The sequence below is a fragment of the Monodelphis domestica genome, chromosome 7 (assembly GCF_027887165.1).
Source record: "Monodelphis domestica isolate mMonDom1 chromosome 7, mMonDom1.pri, whole genome shotgun sequence".
NCBI classification, from domain to species: domain Eukaryota; kingdom Metazoa; phylum Chordata; class Mammalia; order Didelphimorphia; family Didelphidae; genus Monodelphis; species Monodelphis domestica.
The window spans coordinates 86,276,988-86,303,445 of NC_077233.1; the positions used below are offsets into that span (position 1 = coordinate 86,276,988).

Consider the following 26,458-nt stretch of genomic DNA (forward strand, 5'->3'; position numbering starts at 1 on the left):
CCCTGACATGTGACCCAAATTTTACTAATAGTACTAGTCCTATTGAAATTATGGAGGAAGCATTATTGTGTGATGGAAGGAAACAGAGAACCAGGGATTGCTGCATCCACCAATTAGCATACTATATTGTTTTTCTGTTTACCTATTACTATAATGAAACCTCCTTAGGAAGTTTGTCACATCTTCGTGATATCTTCCTTACCATGTTTTAAAAATTAAATTGAAATAGATGTTCTTATAGATGCTTTCCAGCTCCAAATACCTAGCTCCTAGAACTTTTGCCTTTTGATTCATTCATTGTAACAATGTCATTATTAATATTTATGTGGGAGAGTAAGATTACTAATTCCTAGTATCCTGGATTTAGAGCTGGAATCCCATCTTATTTTTGAGGTCTTCTCCAAGGTCCATCCCAGCTCCAGCATTGTGTCATCTAGTTCAGTTTTCCTTCCATGATAATCTTTTCTACATACTTTTTAAAAACATTTTTAAATTTATTTTTTCTGACATGTAGAACATTTGACAATTGTTTTCTGACATTATGATTCATATTTTCTCCCTTCCCAGATTGATAGATTATACCAGTACTTTCATGCAATATATATTTCCATATTGCTCATGTCATGATAGAGGACATATCACACATACAATAAGTCATGAAGGAAATACAGTGGATCTTTGTGCTTTGATCTGCACTTGAACTCCCAACAATTCCTTCTTTGGCTGTGGATAGCAGTTTCATTATGAGTCCCTTGTGGTTATCTTGGAAAGTTGTTTTCCTAATAATGATTTTAGGTCTTCACAGTTAAATCATTGTACAATATTTCTGTTACTCTACCCAATGTTATCCTGGTTCTGCTCACTTCACTTTGCATCAGTTTAAGTCTTTAGTTTTTCTGAACTCATCCTATTCATTGTTCCTTATGGCACAATAGTATTCCATCACAATACACCACAACTTATTCAGCAGTTCCCCTCAAGTAATGGACACCCCATCAGTTTCCAGTTCTTTGCCACTACAAAAAGAGCTGCTAAAAATATTTTGGTACAGCTCAGTTCTTTCTCCTTATCTTTGAGCTCTTTGGAAGATAGACTCAGTAGTGGTATTGCTGGATCAAAGTAGTCGTATGGCCCTTGGGCTTTGGTTCCATGTTGCTCTCCAGAAGTTATATCCATTACAGTTCCACCAACAGTGTATTAGTGTCCCATTTCTCCCATGTCCCCTCTAACATTTATTATTTTCCTTTTGGTCATGTTAACCAATCTAATAGGTATGAGGTGGTATGTCAGTTGTTTAATTTGTATTTCTCTAATAATGATTTGAAACATTTTTCCTATGCCTGGATAGTTGGGGTTTTTTCCCTCTGAAAACTGCCTGTTCATATCCTTTAACCAGTTTTCATCTGGGGAATACTTTGTAGTCTTATAAATTTGACTGTTCTTTTTTTGAGAATGGGGCTTTATGGCAACACTTGGCTCAATTTTTTTTTTAATTTGTTGTTTCTCTTCTGATCTTGGTTGTGTTGGTTTTATTTTTCTCTACATATTGAGAGGCAGTCACTTAATTTCTCCTTTAATACCAACACGGATGGAGAGCTTCCTTCCCTATGAGGCCTGTTGTTCTCTTTCAAGACAGCTGTAGTTTTCTAATACTGAAATGAAATTTACTTCCCTATAACATCTACTCATTGAGTTTCAGTCTGTCTCTAGCAACTATATAGATTATTACTCTTCTTTCTTCCCTGCTCCTTCAGATACAAGACAACTATGCTATCTCCATCTGGTCTTCAGAGTAAACATCCTTAATTCTGGCAGAGACTGCATTTCTTCCCCAGCATCTAATGTATTATTTTGCAAATAAGTACTTAATGAAAAGCTGTTGAAAAAAAAATTTTGATTGTTTTGATACCTCAGCATTGTGATTTTGATTGTTTTGATACCGCAGCATTGTGATTACCCTCCAGCAGACTCTATTTTACCATTATCCTTTTTGTATGCTATTAAGGGAAACTTGATCGCCTGAATTGTTTCAAAGATTTTTAAACACTCTTGTTCTTAGCTTATTATTTAAGAATCAGGTGCCTTGACACAGGAGCAATTTGAGATACAGTCACCATCAGGATTTTTTGCTTTACATCACAAGTGGCTATTTGAATCTTGAGCTTCCACCCCCAGGAGGTGTGGAAAGGATATCTGCAATATCTGTAAGAGGAGTATTTTCTTACAGAGGAGCCCAAGGTGGATGAGGCAATAGTACAAGTGAGATTGAGGAAATGTTGAGGATTTTACACAGGAGCAAAGTGAATTACGTTTGGCAATGGAACAAATTAAACTTGTGTGTCAAGGTACTACTGTATTGCTGAGGTTTAAATACTATCAGTTTTGTTGAAATGTCCATTCTTTGTTACAAATGTGGACCCCACGCCATCCATCTAGTTCCTGAATAAGCTAATTTCTCTAGTTAATTACTAGTTGGAAATTCATTTGAAAAGAAGTACAATTTTATTAAGTCATATTAAGTTTATTAAGTGGCATAAGAATGCCACTTTTTCTTAATGCTCAGAGTAATTAGTATGTTACTAAGAAAATGATTGCTGATCATTTAAAGTTACTACCACTCACCACCTTTTAGGGGAAGGGGAGCTATATGTTAAGGATTTTTAAAAACTTCATCTTTGAACTGTCAACTACAGAATAAAATACAAGTCTACTTTCATTCACAAAAGCAGTAGCACTTAATAAAAACTGCTAATTATTGCTTATTCCAAAAAAGGCCTTTTAATAATGTAAAGCTTTAATAAAGCTTTCTTTAACTGAAAAACGTGTAGAATTGTTTTAATTAATCAAAATGGAATGTATAAAATACTGCAAGAATTACAATATTCATCTTATGAAATACTAGTTGGCTTTAAAGAATTTGCATATTTGGAGGCACATTCCATGTGACAAGAATGTGTTTCCTCCATTTCACAGAAAATTTATGAAGCCAATAACCAAAAATGTTTATGAACAAAAACCCAGTTGCTTTTCATAAACAACAGATAACAAGCAAATTCTAACACAGCTCAGCAACAATAATGTAGGTAGTTTTATTTTTTTGTGGATATGACAAATCAAGAGATAGTTCACAAAACTGAATGGCTGTTATAAGGTTGACCATATGGCATATTTCAATTATTTTTAGAATGCCTTTTTATCTTTTTCTCTCCTGGTTTCTTGTCTTCTGATCCTGAGTCTTGAACAGGGAGCCATTTGAGGGGGTGCCGGCGATATATGGGCCACGGAGGAAGTGTCAGCTTGATGAAGGGAGGGAGAAAATTTATTCCATATATAATAGTCATATGTCCAAACAACATGAATTACTGGTCTACAGAATTGTTTTACTAACTTATTACTGGTTTCAAGTTTCTGTATTAGACATAGCAATATAGATCTCATTAAATAAAGTATAAGAAGAAAGTTGCTTTAATGCCTTTCTTGGCCATGATCAAAGTAAATGATTCTCCATTATTATTCTTTGTCACCAGGGGCTGTTCCAAATTCTTCTCTCCTGAACCTCCTATACCACTTCCTATCCCCAGCTTCTTAGCAGAACATTGCCTTATATTTTTTTAAGAGAAAATAGAAGGCACTTACTATGAGTTCTTTCTCCCCCATATAGCTTCCATTTTCTTTAACTTATATGTTTGATTCTATTCCCTCCTGTCTTTTTTGATTGCCCCTACACAGTCACTATCTTCACAAATTTTTAATCTCTTCTCTACTGGTACCTTCCCTGATGCCTCCAAACCAGGTTTCTCTGTGCTTAAAAAACAAATCTCATTAAACCACATCATACCCTCAAAGCTATTGTCCTAAATATTTTTCCTTCCTTTCATAAATTCCTAGAAAAAGCTGTTTATACCCATATCCTCCATACTTTCTTCCAACAACTTGCAATATGGCTTCTAATTTCATCACAACTAAAAGTACTCTTCCCCAGGTTGCCAATGATCTCTTAATTGCCAAATATGATAGCTGCTTCTAATCCTCATTACTTTTAAGGTCTCTGGACTAATTGACACTGGTGACCACTTTATCATCTTGGATACTTCTTCTCTGAGCTTTCAAGGCACTGTTTTCTCTTGGTTCTCCTATCTAACCATTCCTCAGTCTTCTTTACCTTATCATTCTTATCCTAACCCTAACTGTGGGAAAATCTCATGGCTATATACAAGGCCTTCTTGAATCTCTATTCTCTCACTGACTTCTTCCCAAATTTTAAATATTATCTCTATGCAGATGACTCCCAGATCTGTATGTAGCTATAAACCATAGCTTCAATCTTAGTCTACATCTTTATACCACCAACTGCTTACTGGACTAAACAATGGCCTGTGAATATCCTAAAGTTAGGATGTCCAAAGTAAAACCCATTACTCTTTCTCCCAAAACTAACTCCTTTTTCTCAACTTCCCTGCCTCTGTTGAAGACACCAATATGCTCATAATATAGGTTTGCAACCTTGATGACATCCTTAACTCCTCTCACACTCCTCAAAAATCTATCAGTTATCAAACCTTGTCATTTCTGCCTTCATAATAATTCACATCTCTCCTATTCTTTCTTTTCACAGAGCTTCCATCCTAGTTAAGGTCCTCATAACTGTTGGCCTTTTGCAATAGCTATTTAATTGATCTCCTCACCTCATCTCCCCTATTCTAATTCAGCCTCCAAACAAATGGCAAAACAATATTCCTAAAACATGAAATCACTATTGCCTTACTTAAGAACTTGGTGGTTCCCTATGCCCTCTAGAATCTAACTTTCTGCTTTAACCACCTGGTTCTAACCTACCTTTTTAATTCTTATACATCATTTCACCTTCCTTACTGTACACATCAGCATAACCAATCAGCCTTCTTATTAGTCTTTTTTCTATGTAAAGTTTACAACTGCTATCCTTTCACCAAAAAAAAAAAGTACATAAATACTGGATCAATTGATGAGCATTTTGTGAACCTATTACATCCCAGGCACCAGGCTGAGCATTAGGGTACAAAGGCAAAAATAGCCACTGCCTTCAAGGAGTACAGAATCTGTCCAGAGGAAACATGTACATAGATAAGCAAGGTAATTCTGTGGGGGAGAAACAAACATCTGCAAAGGCCTCATGTAAAAGATGGCATTAAAGGAAACTAGGTGAGGCAGGAGTAAATTCTAGTTATAAGGGACAGCCTGTGCAAGGCTAGGGATGGAATGGAAAAAGAAGTAGGGAGAGCACAAGAAATCTTTTCCAGCCCATAATTTAAAGACCCTTATCTAGGATGGAGCCAAGTCTGCTTTGCCACTTATTCTGAAGCACAGCACAGTATTTATGTAACAAGTGGGAATTAAAACATATGACAATAAATGGAGATACTTGACTGAAGGTGACCAATAATACCAAATTTCATCTCACACTCTTCCATCAGTGCTACAAAATTCAAAAAAAGTAAATTAACAACTGGTATAAGATGCTTGGGATCCAAGGAGGTGTTTCTTACCAAGCATGAAAAAGCAAATCCGGCCATAACAATATAGACTGTCCAACCAAACTGTTCAGCCACATATCCATAGATAAAGCCAATTACCTAGGAGAGAGACAGGTCTCATTAGGAAAAGCTATGATGAAAAAAAACAAATTAAATGACAGATACTTACTGCAGAAAAAAGAATTATTCCCTGAAACATCTGTTCAGCTAACTTCTGACCCTTATAATCCTAGAGGCATAAAAAAAAAAAAAGCAAAATCAACCAGTTTTTCAACAACCCTTCATTTCTACACGACATTTTCATTTTGGATCTTGCCCCAGATCAGCCTTATTGCTAAATGGCATTCCATCAAGGAACCATTGGAAATAGGGTGGGGGATCGGCAGAGGAACTGGGAGCTTGAACAAAAGCCTAAAACAGAGGATGTCCAGGGTAACCAATGCCAAGAGATTAAAATGTTGAGAGGGGTTGCTAGGAAAGGAAAACTGCACACTAAAAAAGTCTACTCGGTTTAGAGAAATTCACAACTGAGAAAGCATAAAAGGAGGGAAAAACCCAGAGACCCAGCTGACGGTAGGGGCGGGGCCAAGTGATGGGGCTAGGACTACCACAGGAAGAAAAGGATCCCAACAGTGACAGCCTGGTCTTCGAAGAGATCATCCCTCCCACAAAGAATCCGGGGCCTCAGAGGGACCCCTGCGAGTTTCAGTGCCCAGGAGAATGTAAGCTCCTACAGGGCAAGGCCAGCGCTGGGCACAGTGGGGGCGCTTCACAAAAGCTGGCTCTCGCTCAACCCCTAGGGGCTGTCGCCATAGTACACCCCACAGTGGGTGGGCGCACTCACCATCTGCGTGGGCAGGGAACTCAGTCCGTCCAATATGATTGCCTTTGGGGGCCCGCGGCGCTGCAGGGACACTGAGGTGCTGCGCTTCGGGGACCCTGACGGGTCGCGGCTGGAGCTGACCAAGGAAGAAGGGCCAGGCGGAGAAGACAGCAGGAGGTCCTGGGGTTGGGACCCAGTGGCGCGGCCCTGGTGCACAGCGAGCCGAATCCCGGAAGCGGATGTCCGGGCAATGCAAACCGAGGACCCGCTCGGCCCGCCCCGCCCCATCGTTAAGCCACGTGTGACTTCGGGGCTGACTTGGACCAGGCGCGACTGCTGCGCGGGCGGCTGCTGTTGGGGCTGCCGGCGAGAGGCATTTCGTCCTCGGGAAGGAGTTGCCGTCAGTGCTGACTCTAAGCGGGGTGCTGCGGCCCCGGCTACCGGACTTGATCCCGAAAACTACTTGGCGGCCCAACGGCCACAAGTTCGCGTCGCATTCCCATAGCAACCAGCTCATCGCTGTTACGAGGACCCCTGCGGCACGGGCAGCCTAGCATTTCGCCTGCTCGCGCGGCAGCACTCTTGCTGCCACAACCGCAGTTGCTGGGGCTAGAATGGGTGACAGGAAGGGACTCTTGGATGGTGTCGCTGAGGAAAGGGGACAACAGGGTCCGTCCTTATGGTTTAGGAGGGGACTGAAGGAACGGACCCCATCAGGCAATGCCTAGGCCCGCCCCGCGCCCTTCAGAGCGGCGAGAGGCTGTCTGCAGGCGCTGAGGTGGCGAGGGCTGGCCTTCGTGCGCGGGGGTCGGGCTGGGGCGGACCCTGGGCTCTGGAGGGCGGGGCAGGGCTCGGGCTCGAGGGCGGCTCCTCAGGTCGAAGGTGAGGTTGTGGGCTGGCGTGGCTGGGTCCCTGTGGCAGGCTGGGACCCCGGTTGAGGGCAGTGGTTGGGACGGGCCAGACTCGGGGGAGAAGGCTGGTAGAGGCACAGCTTGCTCCGCAAGCAAAGGAAGCCTTCCGCGGTTCCTGGGCACCCACGGGAAACGGACTCGTGGCGTCCGAGGAACCCCCGAAGAGAGCCTCCCCTCCCCCTTCGCACACCACGGGGACTCCCTGTTCCCCAGGCTCGAGGCTCCTTCCCCAGCCCCGCCCTGGGCTTTGACTCCTAGTATGTCACTGCTGGATCCTGCGATCCTCTCCTGTCTTCTTGTCCACTGCCCTCTCACACCCCAGTTGCATACCTGGGGAAACCGAGGTCCGGAGAAAGGAATTGAATTGACCACTTCCACACTAGGGACTTCGGAACTCTTGCATCCTCGAACAGGGGGTCCCGAAAACTTTTAGCCCACCGACCAAAGACTTGATCAACTCCGGAGGACCCTCATCCTCTTGCCATTTAGGAGAGAAGCCCCCAGGTCTCAGAAAAACTGTCTAAGTCAGATGTTCCTTCTTGGCTTTCTACAGATAGGTGTATGAATCTCGGCTTCAGGGATTCTTCATCCTTCAGGACCATTACCTGTAAACAGGTGAGTTACAACAAGCTCTTAAAGAAACAATACCAAGAAAAAATATGGAGAGTATCATCGTAAATAATGTATTCTCAGCTTGTCCTCATGACATTTCTGTGTTGAAGGAAGAGGAAAACATGGTATGAAAGAAGAATTTGGTGCCATATCTGATATTTAGCAACTGTGTGACCCTGGAATAATATCTGAGTTCATTTCCTGTGTTGAAGGATAAAAGTGTTGGTATTACTTACATCTTAAGGACCTTCCTTACATAAATTGAACTGTAATCACAGAATTATATTTTTGCATAACTTATCCTAAATTAAGTCCCAAAATGAAATATACAGAGCAACAGTTTACAATACTTCAGATATAATGCTTCATTGAAATGGAATTGGAAAACAATTTGATTTACTTAAGTTTCTTGGGAAACCATATCTTTCCTGACAGTGGAATTTGGTTGTATAACAATGTTAATATATGTTTACCAAATGAAAGGAAACAATAAATATTGCCAAGAGATCAGGTTGATGGCACAGTGGGTAGAGTGTTAGACCTGCAGTCAAGAAGATTCCTTGTCCCACTTTCAAATCAGGCCTCAGACACTTAATAACTTGTAACTGGGCAAGTTACTTAACCCTGTTTGCTTCAGTATCCTCATATGTAAAATGAGCAGGAGAAGGAAATGGCAAGCCACTCCAGTATCTTTGCCAAGAAAACCACAAATAGGGTCACACAGAGCTGTGGACATGACTGAAAAACTAAACAACAAAACACATGCAAGGCACTGTGCTAAGAATTAAGGATGTAACAAGAGATAAAAGACAATCCCAACTTTCCCGGAGCTTTTCACAGTCTAATGGAGGAGACAGTATGCAAAAAAATATAGGAAAATTAACAGCACAAAAGCAGTTAGAATTAAGAGGATGTGGAGGTTTCCAGTAAAAGATGGAATTTTCATTAGAACTTCAAGGAAGCCAGAGAGGTCAGTAGGCAGGACAGGAGAGAGAGTAGTCCAGAAATTGAGGACAGCCAGAGAAAATGCTTAGAGTGGATAGATGGAGTATCTTTTTGGAACAACCAGGTCAGTGTCAATGGATAGAACAGTATGTGTCAGAGAGTAAGGTGGTAGAAGACTGGAAAGGTAAGAGGGACCTAAGTTATGAAGGATTTTGAATACCAAATAGAGGATTTTTTATTTGTTCTATGACAATAGGGAGCCAGTGATGTTGAAGTTATACATAGGAAAATCTTTTTAGAGGTCAAATGGAAGATGGATTGATGTGGGAAGAGATTTGAGGCAGGCCAACTCACCACCAGGCTATTTCAGTAATCCAGGTATAAAGTGATGATGGCCTGCACCACAGTGGTGGCAGTGTCAGAGAAGAGAAGGGAACATATTGGAAATGTTGCAGATGTGAAATTGACAGACCATGGCAACATCTTGGATTTGGGGAACAAAAGGTAATAAGGAGTCATGGACGACTCCCAGGCTGTGAACCTGAGGGACTAAGAAGAGATTGGTATTGTCCTCTACAGTAACAGGGTAGCAGGGGAGGTATTTAGGGGGAAAGATAATGAGTTTTGGTTTTGGACATACTGAGTTAAAGAGCCTTACTAAACATACGGGTTGAGATATCTAAAAGATCCATGGAGATGTAAGACTGGAGGTCAGCAGAGAGAATGGGGTAGGAAAGGTAAATATGAGAAGAGGAAGAAAAGGGCACAGGCAGAACCTTGAGGAACATCTACAGTTAAAGGACATGCTCTGGATAAGGGTGTGAGAAGGAAACTTGAGAAGGAGTAGTCAGTTAGGTAGGAAAACCAAGAGAGAGCAAAATCCTGAAAACCTAGAGAGAAGAGTATTGAGAGAGTGGCCAACAGTGTCAAAGGCTGCAGAGAAATTAAGGAGAATAAGGGTTAAGAAAAGGCTATTGTGTTTGGCAACTCTGAGATTACTTTGGAGAAAACAGCTTTGGTGGAATTGTAAACTCAGAAACTGGATTAAGGATTAAGAGAGTAGGAGGAAAGAAAAGCAAGGAAAAGCAAGGCACCTACTGTAGGTGACCTTTTCAAAGAGTTTCCCTACAAAGAACAGAAGATACAGGACAATAGTTAGCAGGGATGGAAGGACCAAATATGTGACAAGTATATATTACAAGTATGATTTCCTTTGATACACATACACACAACACCCAAGAAGCATGGAGGATAGGTGCTATTATTATCCCCATTTTACAGATAAGTATAGTAAAGTAGGTTAAGTGCCTTGCCTAGCATCCCACAGCTAGTAAACTGGATTTGAACTAAGAATTTATTGGTTCCAGGCCATTGCACCATCTAGCTTCCTCTAATACGCATGAAATAACATTCTTATTCTGACATCTAATTTTAAACAGAGTAGGCATGTGATATTCCCATCCTATCTTCTTCCTGGGTCTTTTGTGCCTGTATATTTTATTTTATTTCAGTAGGTAATCTGAGAATTGATCATTTGAGTGATAAGGAAGAAGCCCAAGAAGTTGAAGGGAAGCATGTGAGATTTATGCACATTTTTATGCATAAAATAAGTTGCATAGGATTATAAAGGACACCAAAATTTTTGAAGTAGTTATCAAAATATTTTTTAAAACAAACTCCTGGACCTCCTGGTCTTTCTATGTATTCTAGATTAAGTGCCCCTGGTGTTTAGGGAAGTCATATCAACTTGGAGAAGACCTCGGTTCTAGCTGACCCGCAACTATGAAATATTCTTACATGGGTGGAAGGATTTAAAGATTAAGATACAACATAAAGTGAGAGCAAAGAGTAACAGGGACACAGGATTTAACAGTGTGGCATTCAATCTGTGTGGCTCCTCCAATGGTATGAGAGAAAGAGAGAGAGCTAGAGGTGAACACAGTTTTTATTGACATTTCAAGGGATAGGGGATGGGAGATAGTTAATCAAAGGTGTGACATGGTAGAGAATTTAACATCAGCCTGGTAAATCAGATAAACAAGATGTAGGCTAAGAGAATGTAGAAGCCAGCACCCAGCCCAGTGGTTCATTTGACTTTTGGACTGCAGGAATGGGGAGGGGTCAGAATATTACAATACCATTCAAGGATCCATAAATCAATTATGTGAAATATTAGAAATATATCCATAAGTCTTGAAATGAGCACATTGCTCATAAGTCAGCTTTTGAATACATCTGTAATACTTTCATGATTAGTTCATGTCTGGGACCCTACAGAACACTACCACTTATTGGTTTTGTGATTTGGTTCAAGTTACTTTTGAGTTCCCAGAGCTTCAGTTTTCTCATCTGTACAATGGGTATAAAAATATTTGCATTTTCAGTTTCATTGAGTTCTTAGAGGTAAAGTGCTATAAAAAGGCGAGTCGTTGCCATTAAAGAATAATTGTTAAACAAGAAAACCAGAAGAAGAGCAATTTGTTTTGCTGTACAAATCCATTTAAACAGCAATGGCCCATCAGTTCTCCCTAGTAATATGCCACTTGAGTACAGGCAAGGGGATAAAGGGAGCAGATAAGGATATTTCTGTATTTTGGGATACAGTTCCAATGACACAAAGTATCTTTTTTTTAACCCTTATTTTTTGACCTAGTAACAACTCTTTAGACAGAAAGGTCAGGAACTAGGTAAATGGAGTTAAGTGACTTGCCCAGAGTCACAGGGCTAGGAAAATGTCTGAGGCTAGATTTGAACTGAGGTCCTCTTTTTTTTTTTAAACCCTTATCTTCTGTCTTGGAATCACTACGGTGTATTGGTTTCAAGGCAGAAGTGTGGTAAGGGCTAGGCAATAGGGGTTAAGTGACTTGCCCAGGGTCACCCAGCTGGGAAGTGTCTGAGGTGAGATTTTAACCCAGGATCTCCCATCACTAGGCCTGGCTTTCAATCTGCTGAGCTACCCAGCTGCCCCCTCCTCCTTCAAGCCTGGTGCTCTCTCCACTCTACCACCTCGCTGTCCCAGAAGTAACTTTTTAGGGATAGAGTAGCAATGAGATAACAAGCAGTTCTGTGTGCCAGAGTAAATGTTATAGTTCCAAAAATATAGGAAATTATATTATTTGCATCTTTCAGAAGATTGTTATCAATTTAGTAGTAAGTACCTACCATATGTAAGATCTTATACTAGTTGCTGGGGATTTGAAGATTAAAAATTTTTTGAGAGAATTTACATGAATAAGTAAATAAAAGATAATTTGAATAGAGAATACTAATAACTAAGGGGATTTACAGTGGCATATTGGAGAAATTGTCTTTTTATTTTCAAATGTCTTTTATTTTTATAGTAGCCATTCCAACTTCACTTCTCTTTCTGTATTAAACCTTGCTTAGTGGGGGTAGTTGGGTGGCTCAGCAGATTGAGAGCCAGGCCTACAGACAGGAGGTCCTAGGTTCAAATCTGTTCTCAGATACTTCCTAGCTGTGTGACCTTAGGTGGCAAGTCATTTAACCCCCATTGCCTAGTCCTTACTGCTCTTCTGCCTTGGAACCAATACAGTATTGATTCCAAGACGAAAGGTAAAGGTTTAAAAACAAACAAACAAAAAAAACCCTTGCTTAGTGACAAAAATAATTAAACCAAACTACCTCTGGCAATGTATACAATATTCTACCCTCAGCATCTACTTCTGTACTGTGAGGTTGGGGGAAAGCTAGGTTTCATTTACTCTTCTTGGTCATTTTTATAGATTTTTTTCTGTTAGTCAAGAGTCCAACTTCTTCAGAGCTATCTTTCTATTCTCATTATTTCTGTTGTGTATATTGTTCTTTTGTATCAACTTATTTCACTCTGTATCAGTTTATGCAAATGTTCCCATATTTTTATAAATTCCTTATATTAGTCATATAGTTATCTCCATTACATTCATAGACTAAATGGTTTTCATTCATTCCTCATCTATTCTCTGCCACCCCCCCACCCTCACCTATCCCCTACTTCATTACTACAAAGAGTTGAACTCCAAATATTTTGATCTGTAATGGATTTGTGTTTCTGTCTTTGACTTCCTTGGAATATGTGCCCATTAATAGAGTTGATGAATCACAGAATATGGACAGTTTAGTCACTTTTCTGAAACAATTCCATATTGATCTGCAGAATAGTTAGACCTAGACCACCAGACAGCTCTACCGATTCTCCCTTAGTTTATCTTCTCATAAGTACCTTCAACATTGACTGTCCTCTTTTTTCAGTCATCTTTTCAAGTTTACTTGGTATAAGATAAAACTCCAGTTTTAATTTGCATTTTTCACCGTTAGAGATTGGGGGCATGTTTTCATGTGGTCATTTCGTTTGAAGTTTTTAAAACGAACTATGTTTATGTCATTTGAATGTACAAACAAACTAGCTTCAACATCCTCTTTCCTTCTCTCTCTAAGGAAAGTTTATAAGTCAGCTTTCCATTAATCTGCAACTTCTTTATGTTTTCTCATTTAGTTTACCATAAGAATGTCTGTATGAATGTGACTCCATTCTTCCTGGAATGCCACTAGTTGTTTATTGGTCAAAGATATCACATTAAAGGGGCAGCTGGGTAGCTCAGTGGATTGAGAGCCAGGTCTAGAGACAGGAGATCCTAGGTTCAAATCTGGCCTCAGACACTTCCCAGCTGGGTGACCCTGGGCAAGTCACTTAACCCCCATTGCCTAGCCCTTACCACTCTTCTGCCTTGGAACCAATATTGGTTCCAAGATGAAAGGTAAGGGTTTAAAAAAAAAAAGATATCACATTAAGTTACAACAATTAAATTAATGTTTGTTGATGGTCTAAAAAGTCCAATTCCTAGCACCTTCTCACCTTTTTGCACTCTCCCCTTTGGGACTGATGGACATCGTGAAATTTTCTCTTCATATATTTCATGGGTTTTCATATTTACTTTATCTTCATATATTTCACTGTTGACAAAGAAATTATCTAGTGACTAACCTTCTGGTGCTGAACCTTTCTTTTCTTAGATTGATCCACAGAAAAGCAGATAGAGGCTTTTATTGGGACCATACTCAGAATTACTGAATCTCAAAATTGGATGGGACCTCAAAAGCCAACTAGATTAACCAATAACTGAACAAGAATATCTTTGAAGACATCAAGTGAGTGGGTTAGGGTTATATCTATATCTATATCTATGCATATATATACACACACAAACAAACTATATATATACACAATATATATACAAACAAATAAATATATATGTATATATATATATATTTATTTGTTCTTTTTTTTTTTTTTTGGTAAGTGATAGGAGAGGGAGATAGCCAACATCAGAGGAAATCAGGAAAGACCTTTTGGATGAATGGCCCCTGAGATGAGCCTTGAAAGGAGCTAGTGTTTTCAGGAAATGGAGGAGATAGGGGAGAGAAACTCCAGATGTAAGGAACAAATCTCAGAGACAGGAGAAGTAATGCTATGTACAAAGAATGTCAAGTGGACCCATTTAACCAGAATGTAGAGGGAGATAGTGTATAAAGGGAACCCCTCCTCCCAGACTCGTCCAACCTGTGTCCCTGCACTGTGTGGCTGGGACGTCAAGTGAATGCTCCATACTGAGGTCACAGGTGAAGAATCCTAGGGACATGACCCAAAACGAAAGGTTATGGGTCGAGCCAAAAGAAACAAATGAAAATGGGGTGCCAGGAAGTGGTCTCTTTCTATTCCGTTGGGATGGCGGTGAAGGACCATAGCTGGGAGCAATGAGGCAGAATGTTACGTGGTCAGAATTAGATTAGAAATAGACTTTAATCTCTATCTGCTTTCTTTATTCAAATTTATTAATAAACTATGGAAACTAAGAACCTGGAGTTTGCCATTTAATTTTAATAATAGAATAATTTTTTACAGACCAGAGAAATAGTTTGTAAGCAAACTGAAGGACTTTAAACACCAAATCAAAAGAGTTTGTATTTTATTCTAGAAGTTGGATGTTGTCCTTTAAACTCAAAAAGAACCAAAATGACATCACTGGTGGTGTCTTTTGATTCACACAAAAATTGGATTTGAAAGAAGCAGAGTTACACCAAGTTGTCAGCCTCACTCTCTTTCCCAAAGTCATAGAAATCCAGTTGCAAGTCAAAAGTCAAAGTGGCTGGTGATGGCTCTGCAGTCAATATGCAGTCATTAACCTCAGCTTCTTCAGTGCCTAACCACTCCACTGTTCTGCTTCAGCCATTTTCATGGCTATTGGAACAGATTGTTCTCATTTGCCTTTTCTACTGGAAAAAGTCTTTATATGCCTGAAATAGATATCCCCCCAACTCACAGAAGGGTAAAGGGCTTGGCTATCCCTCACACCAGTACTAGTCTTCCCTGAACACCTTGTACATCTCCTACTGAGCTATTGAAGTTTCTCAAGCAAGGGAATGGCATTGTCTGACTTGTGGGTGGTGTCTGTGTAAAGGATAAATTTAGAGGATAAAATGGAGAGGGAAATGCATGGAAATCAGAAATCTATTGCAGTAGTCCAGGTGAGAGAGATTTAAGGATTTAAACCAGCATGATTTTGATGTGAGTGGAAAAAGGGATGGATCTGAGAGACGTTAAAGAGATAGAATCAGGAAAACTTGGAAATTGATTGGCTATGTAGAGTGTAAGGCTTAAAGGATCAAGAATGACTCAAAAGTTTGGTTAACTGGAAATATAGCAATGTCCTTGACAGAAATGGAGAAATTAGTAGGACAGAAAGATTTTTGGGGAAAGAGGAGTTTGTCTTTTTCTTAACACTCATCTTTCTTGACCTCTCTCTAGCCTTCGAGACTGTTCTTCACCTTCTCAATATTCTCTTCTCTCTGTTTTTGGGGGTACTCCTCTCTCTTACCTATCTGACTGCACCTTCTCAGTCTCCTTACTCCAGGTCATGCCTAATAACTACAGGTGTCCCATAGGATTCGATGTGGGCCCAAGTCTCTTCTTCCTCTTTCACTTAGTGATCTCATCAACTCCTTGGATTCAACTATCATCTCTGCTAATTATTCTCACTTTAATATATCCATCTGTAACCCCTCTGCTGAACACTTGTATAACATCTTTTTTTTTTTTAACCCATATCTTTTGTCTTGATCATAAAATAGAAGAGTGGTAAGGGCTAGGCAGTGAGGGTTAGGTGACTTGCCCAGGGTCACACAGGCTGGGAAGTGTCTGAGATCAGATTGGAACCCAGGATCTTCTCTCTCTAGGTCTGACTCTCTATCCTCTGAGTCATTGAGCTGTTCCTCCAGGATCACATCTTCATCTACTTTTTTAATATCTTGAACTGAATGTCCTATAGGAATCTTAAACGCAATACTCAAAACTCAAAAAGTTCTAAACGCTCCCCTTCCAACCTTCTCTTTTACTGTCAAGAATACCACCATCCTCCCAGTCACTCAAGCTCATAACCTCCAAATGTCATCTTCAGCTTTTCACTGTTCAGCTCCCTGATATTCAGTCTTTTGTCCCAGCCTGTCTAGTTTACCTTCAAAATATTACTTGCATATCTGTAGTTGAAGCAGAACTGTAAGGGTTAAAGCCCTCCTCTTCTCCCCGCTTGGGCTGCATAGTCAAGGTCGTGGGTTGAACTGTGTACGACCTGCCCAGCTGCATGCTAGGTTGGAGTAGCAGCAGAGGGAGGACTGATAAGGTTTGTAAGAAAGAAACTCCAAGGTTGGAGTAGCCAGCAAAGGGAGGATTGATAAGGTTTGTAAGAAATTGTGAGAGACTGTGGGAAAGTTGCTTTTGTCCTCTGCTGAGGATTTTTGACAGGCAAGTTCAATCTTGCAACTATCCCATTTTGTTTTCTTTCTTTTTGTGAGTGTCCAATTTAAAAATACATAGAGACGAGACTTTGACGAAGACAACAATAAACAGAAACACACAACATTGTGACAAGCATGCTTTGAAAAAAAAATCAGTGTTTTAGGATCCATTCTAAAGAAAAAATATAATTTCCCTCTCACCCTTAGAGTATCTCATATACTCACCACCGAGGGGATCTCTGTAGCATCGAAACTTTGCATGACCAGCACACAGGGTCGGGGGTTCTCCAAAGAGAACTGAAGGGGGGGTTCCAATAAAAGAACCGGGGGGAAGGGGGTCCCTAATAGGGGACAGTTTAGAACTATCGGGGGACAGCTTAGAGCTGTCCGAGAGGTCGCAAGAAAGAAAGATTGGAACATTATCAAAGAGGGCTAATGAACGTTTTCTCGAGAGATTCAACCTAACCTCCCCAATCCTCCCCATAGTGTTAACAGGGGAGTTAACCCGTTCCTAGATCTTGGAACTGTTTGCCAATCTTTGTCCTTTAAAAAGACAGGAATTAAATTACTCATTACTGCTAAAAGATAAACTAAAAAGTGAAAGAAAGAGAGAGACAAAGTTGGGGAACAGAGGAGGCCCGCCAATGCGGTGCTCTTATCTCTGTTCGATCCCCTGCCCACCCAAGCTGCAGTCTCGCGGCAGAGGCCATTAACTCTTTGTCATCCTATGACCAGCAAAGGAATCGGGGTTACAAGGCATATGTCCCTGAATCCGGATGCCATTTTTGTAAGGCTCATCGCCAAGGTCGGCCAGCCCTGTGTGACCTTACATGGGGTAACGAAATGAAGAGTAACAAATGGACGCTATATGAAAATGAATAGCGTCAAAGCTTTATTGGGTTCACACAGAGCATATATAGGTTAAGACACACAGGAAGATATGATGTTACCACTCAGCAACAGCAGGAACCAATAATTGGGCAGATTCATAGGAATTCATGACGTTACCTGCCAGGCACAAGGAAGAACCAAGAGGATTCCAAACAAGCAACTTTCCCACAGTCTCTCACAATTTCTTTTACAGTTCTGCCTCAACTACACATATCCACTCTCCTCTTCCCCTGACACTGCCACCATCCTGGTATGAACCTTCACTACCATATTGCTGACTATTTGCAATACCTTGCTAGTTGGTTTGACTCTCTACCTTAAGTCTTTCCCCACTGCAGTCCAAGCTCAACTAAATCATAAGTGTGATCTTCCTAAAGTACAGATCTGACCATGTCACCCATCTACTCGATAAACTCCAATGATTCCTTATTGCCTCCAGGATCAAATAACCTCTTTGGCTTTCTAAGCCCTTTAGAACCTACCTTCTCACCCTACCCCACCCCATTTTTCCAATATTCTTAACACCTTTCTCTCATGATCTGGTAGCACTAGCCTCTTTCCTATTTCTGAACAAGACATTACATCTCCGGACTATTCATTTTTGCTGACTGTTCTTATGCCTGGCATGTTCTTTCCCTCTTCATCTCCACTCTGGGCTTCCTTCTGGTCCCAGCTAAAATTTCACTCTCTTCAGGAAACCTTTCCCATTCTCCTTAATCCTAGAGCCTTCCCTCTATTTCCAAATTATCCTGCATATATCTTCTTTGTACATAGAGTATGGGGTGTTCAGGGAGGGATAGTACTTCTGGTATGGGGGGCTTGTCGTGCCCTCCTAGGGCAGCTCTCCAGCCTCTGACCCCCACCTGACACCCAGCTCTCACTTGTGGCTCCCAGTAGCTGCTAGCATGTGGCAGCGGCCACACCCCGGTCAATGGCTTCGACAGGCCGGCTAAACCTTGTGAGGGTAGCCATCAGGTCATCAACCCCTGGTGAACCAGGGCTTTGCTCACCCAGTGGAAGAAACCAATAAGAAGGTTCAACGGCTGAGATGGCGACCCAGCAAGGCACTGTGGAGTGCTTAGGGTGTGTTGGAGCACAAAAGACAACACGACCATCCAATGCAGCTGAGGAAGTCTCCGGGTGTAACGACTTTTCGTGCCACTGGACCCAGGCTTCCAATGCTGAGAGAGTGGGACTGTCTCTGCATCGACTCTTCCACTTAAATCTCCTTCACGCACAAGTGTTTTTGTCCACACTCATCTATCCCAACCATAGATGAAAATGCACAAAGACAATCGTCATTCTTGGTTACCGAGAGACTACTACTACTACTACATAGTTTATATGTTGCCTCTCCATTGGATAGTGAGCTCCTAAAGAGCAAAAACTGTCTTTTGCCTTTTGTTTTGTTTTCTTTATCTCCTCAGCACTTGACATAGGACCTGGCATATAGTGGTAGGTGCTTAGTATGAGTTTTTGACTGATTTTGTATATATTGAGTTTGAGATGCCCAGGAAACATACAGATGGAAAATGTCTATTAGATAGCTGGATATGTGAGGATGAGAATTTAGGAGTGAGACGTGGGCATCATCTGCTATGAAAATTATTATTAAATATGTGGGAACTGATGAAATCTAAATTAGAGTATAGATAGAAGAGAGTACCCAAAGTGGAACCTTGGAGTATCCCCAATATATTAGATAGTACAAAAGATACTAAAAAGGAACGACAAGATAGGAAGAAAAAACCCAAGATTTTGTAGTTGCTTGGTAAGAGATAAGCGATCTCTTCACTCCCATAATACTTTGCTTATATTCTTGTATTGATCATGTATTGCCTTTATAGTTATTTGTGATTATGCCTTGCTCCCCATGTTGTTAGCTCCATGAATGTACCTTGGTTCATAATCCTGTCTCCAACTGAGCCTGGTGTAGAGCAGGTACATAATATTGAAGGGAATCCTGGAAATAAAAGCAAAATATACATAAACCAGAAGCTCCATCTTCACCCATTAGATGAGCTGGTTCCAAAACTATCATAGCAACAGAATTCATTAGTTCATAAGGAAGAATTATCATGCTTTCCCAATCTAAGTATATCAGCATCTGGAATTTTTTTGAATTTGCTTTCCTCCCTTCTACCACACCTACTCACTCTGTGGTTTTCTGTTTGATTCTTAGGCTCATATCCTTTCCTATGATTGGAGAGAGGGGTGGTTTCAGGGGATAGTTGCACTCCAACAATGCCTAAACCATGATTATGAGCATAGCAGCTCTTATTGACTTAGTTGGGTGGGGTTTTCCTAAAGGCTTACAGGATACATAACAGAATTGTACTTCTGTGGCACTATAAAGTAGAGAATGGGGATTTTAAGGTGATTGTAATATAACACCAAAGAATACTGTGAATTGCTTGATATTGACATGCTTTTATTTTTTGGTTGACTTTGCCATTGTAGCAGTACTTCGAGCTCATACTTGGATATTAGATTATTTCTTGTAATAGCATGAGTTAGAATCTTTACTACTAAACTTCATGGAAATGCCACCAGAAAATTTAGCTGTTAGGGCTAGGTGCACACAGTGACTTTGGAATGTTTTTCTCTTACAGGTTTATAAAGTCATATTCTTTTAAGGCTGAAAGGAAAATGTCATTCCGTAAAGGTATATGCTTTCTCCAAGTTGTAGCTTTTTAGAATTGGTTAAATGGCAAAGAAAAAAGTTAATTTTTTTCTCTTTTTTTTTAGTGAACATTATCATCCTAGTTCTTGCTGTCACTCTCTTTCTGCTAGTTTTACATCAGAACTTCCTTGGGCTGAGTGATTTGTTGAAAAGGGAGATCTCAGGTAAAGTGACCCTGATTATTGGTCCTTATAAAATAAATCACAACTCTGGCTGCCATTCTCTTTCATTGTTATAGTGGGTTAAAAGATGATAAATGTAGATCTTTAATCTTTTACTTCCTTTGTGGAGAGGGTAGGGTAAGGAAGAGGAAACTTTTGTTATTGTAGAAGACCTTAAACACTTTGGGAAGAAAAAAGGAGGAAGGTCCATTCTCTTGTTCAGTCTTGGTTTCCTTTGCTTTAAAATGGGAGTGTTCTCTATCTCATATTGTGAGAAAAGTGCTTTGCAAATCTAAAGGTACTACATGTGTATTAATAGGCATAGAATTGTTTCTAGCATAGACTTACAACATAGAGACACCCTCTGCACAATCTCGATTAGCATAGACAAATCAGCAAATTGGCTTTCAAGTTCACTGAAATCCATCGTCCACATTCCTTTTTCTTTAGGCTTGGAGGATTGATGCTTTAGAACAGTGATGGGGAACCTTTTAGAGATGGAAAGCTGGGCCCAGCCCATCCCCCAGACTGTGCCCAGCATCTCCTCTCACCCCACATAGGGAAGGGAGGAAATGCTCTCACTGGGCTGCTCAGAGGAGGAGCAAATGAAGTGAGGAAAGTCCTTAGTGAGTGTAGAGATTGGGAGAGGAGTTGCCTAAGCACTCCACACCCCTCTAGCTCTGCCACCTGTGAGCTGCCCAAGCTGCCCACCTTAACCATGTGTGCTCCCCCACTGGGCTACTGGGCAGAGGGGTGGGGGATGTGAAGAAATGTCCTCAGGCATGGTGGAGGGGGGGAGGGGAGCAGCTCCACCCAAGTCCTTTCTAGTAATTATTTCTGGAGGGGAGAGGGCAAAGCGTGGCCCCGTGCCCACAGAGAACACTTGTGTGTGCTGTCTTTGGCACCCATGCCCCAGGTTTGCTACCACTGCTTTAGAACGTTAAGACAAAGGCAAAAAAAAGAACAAGAAAAAAAGGAGAACAAGATCACTGTAACAACCTACAGAAGGATTATGGCATGTGCCATTCCTGTTCCTCTTGTCTTCTACACCTTTCCATTTCTTGAGTTTTATATCCAGTGATATTGACCATTCTTGTTACCTTTTATCATTGTCTTTCTTCCCTCTGCAGATCCAAATCTTGTAGGATTTCAGCCACTAGCTTTTGTGCCTAATGCCCCTAAAAGCTTGCTCTCTAGGAGTGAAGAGGAGATTCCAGTAGTCATTGCAGCTTCTGAAGACAGACTTGGGGGTACAATTGCAGTGATGAATAGTATTTACCATCATACTCACTCCAATGTGGTTTTCTACATTGTTACTTTGAATGATACTGCAGACCATCTCAGGTAAGCTTCTGTCTCAATTCTTCATACCATGCTACAAAGGAAATAGAATCAGGAAGACCTGGAAGGCCTCACAACCTAATGCAACATATGTAGGCATAAACCATTTAGAGTGCTCACTCTTATAGGAAGAGTTTTCCCCCCCAAGGAAAAACTTGTGTTAAAGTAAAAAGAGTTTTAAACAAAAGCTCATCTGAATTAAAAAAAATGTTTCACTACCTTACTCTCCAAAGATAGCTGTTTCTAGTTATTTCCTTACTATAATCCAGTGCTAAGATACAGTATAAAATAAGGAAACAGGTCAGACAAGTGATCTACCTATATAGCCTCACCGATGTCCTTGGAAAGTTCTCATACAGGACTTCTAGGTCCAAATCTTTCAGTCTTGCCACTGTCATAGACACTCTTTACAATAGTTGAAGGGTCTTTCCTTCCTATCCCTATTGCCTCTGTGGACCCCAGCCCAGCCCAGAAACAAATAAAGCTTTAAAACTATGAAAATTACATAAAACTAAGAACCCAGAGAAAGTTATGTACACCATACATGTAGTTAGACTCTTCTTTGGGGAACTAGACACTTTGACACTTTTTCCTGAGTTAGAAAATTTAGGAGGCAGTGTGTTGAGTATATAGAGGAAGAAATGAATTGGTGGTTTCTTTCTTCACCCCAAAATTTTTACTATCTTTAACATTTCCTCAGTTTCCCTCTCTACCCCTTCCTCTCTCAGAAGAACCCCATATATTAAAAATAGTCTTCAGTAAAATTACTGATCAATAGAGTTTGCCACACACAATGTTCCACAGCTAGGGAACCACTCCTCCCCACCCTCGCCCCACCCCATGCTCTGTCTGCCTAGGAATATAGATGGACATCTCAGTTCTTTGGGGCCAAATTTCTTTTCTGCAGTTTAAAATTTATTTTATATTGTTTTGGTTGTTTCACTTACATTGCTGTATGTGTTGTGTGTATGCTCTGCTTAATTCACTTGGTATCATTTCATGTTTTAAAACATGTTTCTCTGTATTTGCCTATTTTCTCAGCACCATAATGGTCTGTTGCATTTATGTACCACAAATTTAGCAAACCCTTCCCCCCTTCAAGTTGTTGGTTCATTTTCAGATAAAGCTGAGCCCCACATTTTAAAGGAAAGTGATACCTATGGAGGGGAAGCTATTGGTAAGGCAATGTGAGTGAAACTGGAGGAACCTTGTTTTTCTCAACTCCAATGCACCCCATTGGCTATGTGTCCTTGGATCAGGTCTCAGAGCTTGCTCTGACAAGAATTTCCCCATGGGACTTGTCAAATTTTAGATTTGGAGACTTGCAGATGTCTTTAGTGGAGGAATCAGCATATCTCAGCATGGCATTGGCTGCAGTAAAATTACAAGAGCTGAACACCAGATTCATGGCATCATAAATGGAAGAGTTAAAAGGGACCTTCAATTTATAGAAAAATGAAGCCCAGAGAAGGGTTGCCCCAAGTGACACAAGGTACCAAGCATCAGATATGGGATTGGAGCCCAAGAACCAGTGCTCTTCTGCCTATGCTTCTAATATTAAGAATATTTTCTACATGGGAACCCTGGCACCTTCTCAGGACTCTAGACAATAGGTAGGTAAACACACAGTACTGTGTACCTCAGTTCTTCCTGCACAGGCCCATTAGAATACACACTGAAATGCTTGGTGCTGAGTTGTCAAAAAACACTTTTTTTTTTTTTAATTGAAACATAATCATCTACATCCCAAGACTGACATAACATTTGATGCTTTACTATGGTCAGATCCTGGCTCAGCAGTGATTCTCTAAAAAGCATCCAATACAAAATTGTGGATTTCAACCCTCAGTGTTTGGAAGGGAAAGTAAAAGTGGATCCTAAACAGGGGGACTTCTTGAAGCCAGTGAGTACTATCCATAATTTATGTGTTCAAATTCTACACAGTAAAAATATTTTGGCTGGGGGGTGGATGGTGTCATACAACAAAGGATGCTCAAGGATTCTCTTGATAGTACTAAAGTCTAAGAAGTTGCCAAAAACCATGTGTACATCAGTGTGTGTACATGTCATGATTGTGATGTGGGCAGCTTCCTGGAGACCAGCTCTAGACCACTGCATAGTCATTAGAACATTTTTTATCCAGTTCTAAGAAATTAAAGCATTCAGTGTTTAAAATGCTATGTAAATATGCATTTATGGGGGCAGCTGGGTAGCTCAGAGGATTGAGAGCCAGGCCTAGAGATGGGAAGTCCTAGGTTCAAATCTGGCCTCAGACACTTCCCAGCTGTGTGACCCTCGGAGGCAAGTCATTTGACCCCCATTGCCTAGCCCTTACCACTCTTCTGCCTTGGAGCCAATATACAGTATTGACTCCAAGATGGAAGGTAAGGGTTAAAAAAAATTAATTTAAAAAAATTAAATTAAATATGCATTTGCAAACCAAATACATTTCTTTTAACAGTTAACCTTTGCAAGATTCTACCTGCCTAACTTGGTTCCCAATGCGAAAAAAGCAATATATATGGATGATGATGTTATAGTACAAGGTACTTTTCTTCATTCTCAACCCTTTTTATCCATCTAACTGAACTTGTCTTAAATTTAAATTAGGTCACTTATTAACAGTGAGTGGAAATGACTCATCTTCATTGAAATCTTAGTGCCTTCAGGGCCTCTCAAGGCATCTTTTTACTCTTCTAGGTGATATTCTTGCCCTTTATAATACACCTTTGAAGCCTGGGCATGCAGCTGCTTTTTCAGAAGACTGTGATTCAACTTCTGCTAAAGTTATTGTCCATGGAGCAGGGAATCAGGTGAATCATCCTTATCCAAATATATTCCCTACCATTTTGAGATTTCACACACAGCTTTAATTATTAGGATGAGTGTCAATGAAGAGCTCTAAGCAAAATTGTCTGGTTCTTTAAATGCATGTTTATGGTGTCCTCTCTGCAAGAATAACCATAACAGCACAGTTAAGTTGCTCAGTAGATAGGTCTGGAGACATGAGGTCCTTGGTTCTAATTTGGTTTCAGACACATCTTGGCTGTGTAACCCTGGACAAGTCATTTAACTGCCATTGCTTAGTCCTTATCACTCTTCTGCCTTGGAACCAATATTCAATACTGATTCTAAAACAGGTCATGTTTCTTTTAAAAAAAAAATCACCAAAGTTAAAGCTAGTCTCCCACCCTTAAGTTCATCTTCTGTCTGATTTTCTGCCTCTTTCATTAAAATATTGTCTACAATTATCAGTAACAGTTTAGAGCTGTTTCTTTCATCCCATTAAAGAAGTGCGTTCTCAGGAACAAAGCATTCCATGTTAATTTGAGGCTTGACTGTAAAATATTTCAACAATGTATATGTCAGTCATATTGATCTTGTTCCTTTTGTGGGTTGGGGCAGTGGTTAGCAGCTTGAAAAATCATTTTTTGTACACATACAACTTGTTCTGTTTAAAAATTAAATTGTGCATTTTGATTCTGTTCATAGTATAATTATATTGGATTTCTGGACTATAAGAAAAAAAGGATTCGAAATCTTGCCATGAAAGCTAGCACCTGCTCTTTTAATCCTGGGGTTTTTGTTGCAAATTTAACAGAATGGAAACAACAGAACATTACTTACCAGCTGGAAAAGTGGATGAAACTTAATGTAGAGTAAGTATAGAAAGACAGTTGTTAAGAGTTGCAGTGAGCATTTAATTAATTTAACATCTGGGGCTTCATTAGCATACTACCTTAATGGCATTTTTATTTGCCCCTCCAGAGAAGAATTATATAGTAGGACACTGGCTGGCAGCATTACAACACCTCCCCTACTTATAGTGTTTTATAAACAGCATTCAAATATTGATCCCATGTGGAATGTCCGACATCTTGGTAAGTAATCAAATAATTTTAAAATTTTAGAACACAGGACACCAAGCGTATCTAGAATTACTAACAATTTCTTATTGTTAATGGAAGGTTCTAGTGCAGGAAAACGATATTCACCGCAGTTTGTGAAAGCTGCTAAACTCCTACATTGGAACGGACACTTCAAGCCATGGGGAAGAACTGCTGCTTATGCTAACATTTGGGAAAAGTGGTATATTCCAGATCCAACAGGAAAATTCAGCCTAATCCGAAGACATGGAGATGTTGCAAATGCAGTGTAAAGTAGAATCCCGACTACCCTTCTTTTCTCAGGAAACAGTAATGGATGGTATTCAGTTGGGAAAATGTCTTGTGTGTGATGCTGAGAATGTTTGTGGTGAAACACAGGAAAACCAACTTACAGCAATTACCATACCCAATGATTATGAAGTTTTCCAACATCATCCCAACTAGAATATGAAATCACTTGGCATCTGTCTTACTTGAGAAAAAGTATTTTACTAACTTTATTGCTACTACAAAAGAGAATTTGACCAGCAGAAGTGAATGGTGTGCCTTCCCCTTCTAGGACTGATGAGCCATCTTGCAGTTAGTTAAATGCTACTGTTTTTGTTCTACTCCTATAACCTGTGGCTTTGTTTGACACTTTACTTTGCATGAAACTCACTTGAAGCATGTTTACATATTCTGTTAACTTAGTTTAAAATACACTACCAGTTATGGTTTCTTTCAAAAAGTTATACCTCTTAGTTTTGACTTAGTTACAATTCCCCAATACTATTTAAAGATGGTTTTTCATTTTGTTCCAAAAATAAAATTTTAAAATATGGTTGCTTTTCAAAGTAGATATTATTATGCTTTCAGGATTAATCAGAACCAATAGCGTCTTCAAACTACTATGTTAATCCAGAC

At 40.2% G+C, this 26,458-nt stretch overlaps 2 protein-coding genes across 14 annotated transcripts; one reads left to right on the plus strand and one right to left on the minus strand.

Moving 5' to 3' along the window:
* Positions 1-3,065: 3,065 nt before the first annotated feature.
* SPCS1 (signal peptidase complex subunit 1) lies at positions 3,066-6,857 on the minus strand. 2 transcript variants are annotated; one of them, XM_007500483.3, is made up of 4 exons: positions 6,358-6,857; positions 5,683-5,742; positions 5,526-5,612; positions 3,066-3,296 (listed from the first exon to the last, which is right to left on the minus strand). In XM_007500483.3, the coding sequence occupies exons 1-4, from the start codon at positions 6,622-6,624 to the stop codon at positions 3,171-3,173; spliced, it is 540 nt and encodes a 179-aa protein (XP_007500545.1). In that variant the 5' UTR covers positions 6,625-6,857; the 3' UTR covers positions 3,066-3,170. The 2 variants fall into 2 exon arrangements, with proteins under 2 accessions (XP_007500545.1, XP_056660932.1); XM_056804954.1 differs by having other exon boundaries at positions 3,066-5,612; positions 6,358-6,818.
* A 26-nt stretch (positions 6,858-6,883) lies between these two features.
* Positions 6,884-26,375, plus strand: GLT8D1 (glycosyltransferase 8 domain containing 1). 12 transcript variants are annotated; one of them, XM_056804947.1, is made up of 13 exons: positions 6,884-7,005; positions 7,801-7,862; positions 13,815-13,949; positions 20,096-20,148; positions 20,232-20,330; positions 21,458-21,671; positions 23,120-23,281; positions 23,454-23,571; positions 24,130-24,214; positions 24,369-24,481; positions 25,161-25,327; positions 25,437-25,549; positions 25,637-26,375. In XM_056804947.1, exons 4-13 carry the CDS (start codon positions 20,133-20,135, stop codon positions 25,825-25,827), a joined length of 1,278 nt encoding a protein of 425 aa, XP_056660925.1. In that variant the 5' UTR covers positions 6,884-7,005; positions 7,801-7,862; positions 13,815-13,949; positions 20,096-20,132; the 3' UTR covers positions 25,828-26,375. The 12 variants fall into 12 exon arrangements, with proteins under 12 accessions (XP_056660925.1, XP_056660927.1, XP_056660931.1 ...); XM_056804948.1 differs by lacking the exon at positions 6,884-7,005 and adding an exon at positions 7,044-7,114; XM_056804946.1 differs by lacking the exon at positions 6,884-7,005 and adding an exon at positions 7,123-7,218.
* The last annotated feature ends 83 nt before the right edge of the window (positions 26,376-26,458 follow it).

Bases quoted from the DNA above. Each gene is read 5' to 3' on its own strand.
- GLT8D1 (XM_056804947.1), top strand. The intron at 24,215-24,368 runs GTACTTTTCTTC...TTACTCTTCTAG, and splicing joins TGATGATGTTATAGTACAAG to GTGATATTCTTGCCCTTTAT. The intron at 25,328-25,436 runs GTAAGTATAGAA...TTGCCCCTCCAG, and splicing joins TGGATGAAACTTAATGTAGA to AGAAGAATTATATAGTAGGA.
- SPCS1 (XM_056804954.1), bottom strand. From the start codon at position 6,624: ATGGGGCGGGGCGGGCCGAGCGGGTCCTCGGTTTGCATTGCCCGGACA. The intron at 5,743-6,357 runs GTGAGTGCGCCC...TTATGCCTCTAG, and splicing joins GTTCCCTGCCCACGCAGATG to GATTATAAGGGTCAGAAGTT. The intron at 5,613-5,682 runs GTAAGTATCTGT...TCTCTCTCCTAG, and splicing joins GAATAATTCTTTTTTCTGCA to GTAATTGGCTTTATCTATGG.